General features: G+C 34.3%; 1 protein-coding gene across 19 annotated transcripts; it reads left to right on the top strand.

The window, feature by feature from the left end:
- The first annotated feature begins 723 nt into the window (after positions 1–723).
- On the top strand, positions 724–6,344 carry LOC136226038 (uncharacterized). 19 transcript variants are annotated; one of them, XR_010687512.1, is made up of 12 exons: positions 741–882; positions 3,338–3,438; positions 3,534–3,594; positions 4,278–4,338; positions 4,426–4,511; positions 4,761–4,851; positions 4,945–5,095; positions 5,204–5,281; positions 5,402–5,612; positions 5,689–5,716; positions 5,812–5,871; positions 5,946–6,344. XR_010687512.1 is itself a non-coding variant. In XM_066014317.1 (11 exons), exons 6-9 carry the CDS (start codon positions 4,963–4,965, stop codon positions 5,711–5,713), a joined length of 447 nt encoding a protein of 148 aa, XP_065870389.1. In that variant the 5' UTR covers positions 724–882; positions 3,534–3,594; positions 4,262–4,338; positions 4,426–4,511; positions 4,761–4,851; positions 4,945–4,962; the 3' UTR covers positions 5,714–5,716; positions 5,837–5,871; positions 5,946–6,344. The 19 variants fall into 19 exon arrangements, 1 of the variants encoding a protein (XP_065870389.1); XR_010687510.1 differs by having other exon boundaries at positions 4,262–4,338; XR_010687508.1 differs by lacking the exon at positions 3,338–3,438 and having other exon boundaries at positions 724–882.
- Positions 6,345–6,924: the final 580 nt, after the last annotated feature.

Below are 6,924 nucleotides of genomic sequence, written 5' to 3'. Positions count from 1 at the left end.
GTGCCATATATTCCAGGGTTGCTTTAATTTTACAATTATATATATGTTATGTATAAGTTGTAATAGTTAATTAATATAAATAAATATTATTCATATTTGATAAGGTGTAATAATTCAATGGCTCATTACATAAAGAAACATAATCTTTATTATTATAACAAAAAGTTATTTTTGTTTAAGTAAAAAAACAAAAATGTTATTTCTCATACGAGGTTAAGTAACTAACTAAACCAAAAGGTTAAACTTGTAGATAAAGTTCAATAATAGCTTTTATATCAAAATTTCACCAATTAATAAAGTTACCATATATCGAAATCAAAAAGATTAAATTGATAATAATGATTTTTATCTTAATCCAAGGTAATAGAAAATACTTTTAATTGCCCGAAATCACAGGTTAACATACCGAATAATAGTAAATTACTATATAGTTAGTTTAAAAGTCAATTTAATTATGAATTTATTATTTATGATCAAGTTAACCATATTTCATATCTGAATGATGTGAAACTCAATAGTACAGAAATAGCCTACGGCCACGCCTTATTGGCTACGGTTATTTAAAAAACCGTGGGTACAGGTAATTAGAGTCGGTTATTTAAAAAACCGACTCAAATAAATATGTTATTAGGATCGGTCAATTACTGGGTTAATTTGCTGCCAATTATTTGATTAATTGGGTCGGTTCAACTGAAAACCGACACCAATTCCTCATTAGAGTCGGTTAATTAAATAACCGACTCTAATATCGTGCTCCTCCTTTCTTCTACTCTCCTTTGCGCAACCTAGCAGCCTTCTCTTCCTTCCTCTCCTTAGCTCGGTTTGAAGTTTCATCCACTGGTTTCGTTCGTGTTTCATTGTGGCAAAAGCAATAGAAAAGAGGTTAGCGTGAGTTTGATTTATGGATTTTGTATTCTATGTTCTTCGTTGCTTTATGATTTTGTTCGAACTTCTGGGTTCCGTTCCGGGTTAGTGTTGGTTCTTCTGGATTTTGTTGGTTTCGGTCTTCTGGGTTCATGTTCGTTCTTGTGGATTTTGTTATAATTGCATACTTCTCTCTTTTATTACTTTCTTTAATTTCTTGTTTCAATTTGTGTCTTGACTACTCTTCAATCTTCTTGACTACTCTTCAATTCCGAAATTGCTAGTAATGTCTCCTCTGCCAGGATAAAATGCAGAATTATAAGTACCAAATAGGTGATAAGAATGAAAACATTAGAAAAGAGTTGAGATTTCTTCCGATTTTTGATCCTAGCATGTCATATATTGTGCCCTCCCTAGCCTTGGGATAAGCTAATGAAATCCTCCTTAACTTCTCAGTTGAGTATCAATCCAAATTCTCCTTCGGGAACTTCTTCCCTGTAGCTATGATGCAGAACTCCATAGGAACATAATTCATCTTCTTGTTTTTCCCCAAATCTAAGCATGGAATGTGTTTTAACTCAATATCCTTATTGTATTTCTCCCTGAAATAGTCGACAAGCCTAACTTTCCTTGGAGGGATGGCTCCGACAAAATCGAAAGAAATATCTTGAGTGTTCTCAACAGTTAGCCTTGCAATATTGAATTTCTGATTGGTTTTTCTGTGAAAATAAAATAAAATAAATGTATGTGCTTGAACAATTTTCTAGTGTTTATCTGTTTTTATGTGTAGCAAGTAGTTATTGGAAAGCTTAGTTATAGATTCAGCTTCCTAGTAAGTACTTCATCATGTAATATCTGCAGATGTGAATAGAGCTATGTGTTTTGTGGAAAATTAGCATTTAAGTCTACCCGTTCCTTGTTTCAAAAAAAAAAAAAAAAAGTCTACTTGTTCCTGAAACTGATTTCATATTAGCTCATAAATTATGTATTAAGACACTACTTTCAACCAAGATTGCAGTTTCTAAGTATGGGAGAGATTGTCAATAGCTGATATGTTCTTTAAATTTGCAAGTACATGATTATTGACAATTAGATATGATCGTGATTAAGGCTCTTATCTGTTGGAGATTATTATGGATAATTATTAGACTTGTTATTATTGAGAGGCAAAAGAGATTCCCCCAACTTCTTTTCAGCAAGAGCAACTTTGTTCTCTGAACCATAGATCCTAACACAGATGTTATGCCTATCAAATAAAATGTAAGTTCCCAGTTGTTGATGCAGTGACTTCATAATTGATTTTTCATCTCTGGAGTAGAGAAGCTGGAGAATTGTTGGGTGAGGCTAACATGATCCAACATTTTTCCATTCACTAGCTGCTTCAGGGGACACCTCAACTCTGCCACTGTCCTTGTTGCATTAGCTGAGATCTTAACTCTATACAAGCCATTCCAATTCCATTTCAAAATGCAATATACACCAGGTCGGTTTGCAAACTTATCGACTAACAATTTAAGCTGCCTCTCAATGAATGGATAAACAGAAGCAGGACATGATACAGAACTATGGAACACCTGATGACATTGTATTTTCTTCCATGAGAAACAACAAGCAAGAACCTTCCCTTGAATATGTTGTAATGCTTTTGCTGCCTCCAAATGAAGTCTTCCATCAAAAGTGACCTCGGCCTTCATGAAACTATCCTTTGGCTCAGGGGGGAAGACTTGAACATGACAATAATTACTCAGGGGTGCCTCGTTTGGCATGAATGGAGCAATGTCCTTGCGAATAGCTTCTTCACAAGCACCAAGAGGAGGATTATTTACAGCATCCCCTCTAATCAGAAATACATCCAAAATTCTCCTATTTGTGGTCCTTTTAAGAACTTCTAGAATTTCTGGTTCAGAAGTATCTCTATCCAATCCTTTGATGACAACACAATTTGCTTCCTTTAGGCTGACTTCACACTGAACAAGTCTAATAATTATCCATAATAATCTCCAACATTATCCATGGAGTAGATATTGTAGAATGTCCTTTGATGAAACCTAGACCTCAATAATGCTTTTTCTTTCTTTTAAACTAGAATGAATTCATTGGTAATTAGAACAAAGGGGAGGGCAGTAAGTCCACCCATATAGGAGGACTAGAGCAAGAGCTAAATGTTATATTTTTGGTTAGTATATTTTGAAGCTAAATCGGCTGTTGATCATGTAATATCTGCACATGTGAATAGAGCTATGTGTTTTGCGGAAAATTAGCATCTAAGTCTACTTATTCCTGAAACTGATTTCACATTAGCTCATAAATTATGTATTAAGACACTACTTTCAACCAAGATTGCAGTTTCTAAGTATGGGAGAGATTGTCAATAGCTGATATGTTCCTTAAATTTGCAAGTAGTTAATGGTGATTTACATTTAAATGACTCAATTATTCTTTGGAATTGAGATTGGTATATATTGCTTTTAAGTTGGAGCTTTGGTATCTGCAACCGATAAAGCAGAACCACCTAAATCAGTTAGTTCAGCAGGAACAGGATCAGCAAATCTGATTCCATCAGGCGTGGCATAGGTTGAGAGTCATTTGAAACTTTGATAATGCATTTGATATCATTTTAACAAGAGAAAAATTTCGTATTTTAAGAAGAGAATTTTTGTATTTTGCAGTGGCTGTACCTCAAGTTCGGAAAGCATCATTGGCTCAATTTTTGGAAAAACCTAAGGAAAGGTAAATATCAAAGTTTTGCCTATATACTTTGCACATTTTAGTCATTATATACTTAAAATTTTAACACATGTAACGGAATAAGGGTCAATTTCCCCCCTAAGATTATTGAGGAAGATCAAATTTACCCTTATCATTCTACATTCCAAAATTGGTCAAATCTTATCTCATGGCAGATACCATAGCTCTTTTTTAGGCTATAGGTGGTAGTAGAAGAGGGAGAACGTTTGCTGCAAATGGAGTCAAATGAATATGTTTACTCTTAATTACATTTGACTATGTTAAAGCATAGGCGAATGAATATGTTTTTTGGATACAATCATGTGCACATTGAGAACTTGCCCAAGGTTTGATATGGTTTTTGTTTGTCACTCTTTAAAGTGGATATACTGTGTTAAAGAATTCTGTTTCTGAATCCTGTGTGAACTGTCCGATTCCAGCTTCCATATTTTGCTGCTAAATGAATACATCCCTACTTCCTATTAGCAATCGAAAAGTTAGAAGAGTCTAAAAATGACCTTGAAATTTAAATCTAAAATTTTGGTTGATCTTTTCATCTAAGTGTTTGTTTAAGTGATATTTAAGTCTAAAATTATTGATGGCATGGCTTATATTAATTTATAAGTGACCTTGAAATCCCATGAAATCTTATCTCTGTTTCTAATTGCAGATTTTTTCTTTTTAAGCATTAAAGTCCTTCAAATCCCACGAATTGCTGCACTTTTGGAAGTAATACATGGAGGCTAGGTAAGTTTCCATTTGATTTTGGATAAGATCTTGGATAATTTTTAATTAGGCTAAGCTAATAATGTTTTTAATTATTCAAAATGTAAGGCATTGTTCCAAGTGGATTGTTGTTCCCATTTATGTAATGGGGTGGAAGAACCCATTTTATGTTCATTATCTGTAACCTTGGTGAGGTAGGTCTGTTCTTTATTCCTTTCTGAAAAATTCTTATTTTATTTAAGTAAATAGATACCTTTGGTGTTTAGCTCATCATATCTTCAATGGTTAATTGATGGTTGCATTGATTCAATTATTCCCTTAATTTTTTGTAGGTTCAGGAATTGCCATAAGTTTTTATAACCTTTATTGTTTGGTCTCTAGCTAAGGTTGACTTTGATCTTCATGCTATTGTCTTATGTCTAATTTGGGTCGTGTTTCATCAGTTCAGAGGTGCTATTAATAACGATGGAAAGCTGATAGGTTATAATACTGATTGTGAGGCTTCGATAACTGCTATCAAGGACGCTTTGAAAGGTAGAAAAATCAACTAATCTCTTCAACATTGAAAACATTTCGAGCTTTTTGAAGTCGATCGCAGCCATACATATTTGTCATATTTTATTACAGAACACGGACATAACAATAATGACAGAGAATCCTTCAATTCTCCACTATATGGAAGACTTTGTGCTGGCTGGCGTGGGAGGAGCAGGAAGAGCACTTGCATTTGGTGGGAAAAGTAGAGGAGCCCACAATATCATTTTTTACATTGATTTAGGTATGTACGTGTCATCAACTATTAATTAGTATATTAAGAAACTAAATCATCTAACTTTTTTTCTATCATCTGAAAAGAGAACCAAGGGCCTGTCAGATGTTGTTTCAGGTGAAGCTCAGTCTTTGGAGAATCTCAATCAATTCAAACCAGAGAAAGGAGCTTTCTTTGCAAATGCAACACCATTAGGAAAGCATCCAAATACAGATACAATTCTTAAAAAAAAACTGGTTTCTAATTATGTTTTACTATGTGATTGACATAGAAGTATCAAGGAATGCATGTGACAAGGCCTCTTTCCTTGTACAGAAACCAGCCTTCTGCACTTGCAGCAGAGCCAATCTCAACTACCTAGTTTTGACTTCGCAATCTCTACCAAGAAATCACCTTCAGTTATTATAGGAACATGGTATTGCCCTTCTGTGTTTATAAGAGAAAATGCAAGGCTTAGGGAGCAAATGAGACGGTCAATATTATACAAAATGACACTTGAGCAACAATGGGAAGAAATTTACACATGGTGAGAATTGATAAATAACCATTTTATAGGATTCAAGTGAGCGTGTGCTGAGAATTTATTTTGATATTCTTCACAGGAAACTAAAGCATGGACAATTCTAACAGGTTAGCCTGTTTTATTAATTTATGCCAGCACTATTTTGATTAGTTCATCAATTTGGTAACTTTTATCTTAACTCTTCTTCTTCTTGCCTTTTAAGGTGGTGTATGATGATTTTGTTGCAGCTGCTTGGTTACCTGCAGCAAAGGAAAAAAGACTTGTAAGTTGATTCCCTTAGATGCTTGTTGTTTGCCACATTTAACCCTTATCTGAACCATTTTCTTGTATTTGCAGATTTCATTATGGCTCTGCCCTGGACGTTTTCTCCTTTGGGGTGTGCAACCTTTCATTTTGGGCACATCAGGAGCTAGAATGCTATTAAGTTGATGCGTTAATAATGCCTATGCTTGCTGACATACTCTTAACGTATTTGCTAAACTACTACAACACTTGATCTTGAAAAGCAAGAGATAGGCAGGATAAGAGGATATATTAGTTGAATAGAGTAAAGGTTTCATTGTATTCGTGCATCACACAAACTTGGTTATCTATGCATAATTGGTGTTTCAGGTTTACTAATTATAAACAACTCTATTTAGAAAATTTGTGATAATAGTGTTTGCACGATCATTTTGCTTATTCAAGATTTAATTAATGTTTCAGTAATACAACAGGTTCAATCTCGGTAAACAACTGAGAGTAATTAATTTCGTTTACCGTTAATTACAAATAGAGCAGGTTCAATTTGAACCTACTGCTGTAAAATTGCTTAAAACAATAACATTAGTGTCGGTTGTTAACTTTAGCCACGGTTGCAAAACAACCGACTCCAATGATTAGAGTATTGGAGTGGGTTGTTACGAAAGACTGTGGCTAAAGACCCCTCTAGCCACGGTTTTTCATAACAACCGTGGCCAAAACATAGGGCATTGCAGTTGGTTATATGTGAAAACCAACCTTAATGCCCTTTTGGCCACGGTCGAACAATCGTGGTTAAAGACGCTAAGCATTTGTCACGCTCCCCTTTGGCCACGGTCGTACAATCGTGGCTAATGACGGTAAACGACCGTGGCTATATACCATTTCTGTACTAGTGATACTTATATTATTTTTTCTTGCAAATGTAATTTGGTGGTTTGCAAAAGATTTATTTTTTATTGCATTTGACAAATTTGACCGATAACGATATCAAAATGAGAATTTTCAAGAATTAAACTTGTTAACTATCACATTTGCTCTCTAAATATTAACTTTCTCTGACCCCTAAATATCT

This window comes from Euphorbia lathyris, chromosome 4 (assembly GCF_963576675.1).
Source record: "Euphorbia lathyris chromosome 4, ddEupLath1.1, whole genome shotgun sequence".
NCBI lineage: Eukaryota > Viridiplantae > Streptophyta > Magnoliopsida > Malpighiales > Euphorbiaceae > Euphorbia > Euphorbia lathyris.
Note: the sequence above shows the minus strand (reverse complement) of the source record. Positions and strands in the feature narration are given on the sequence as shown.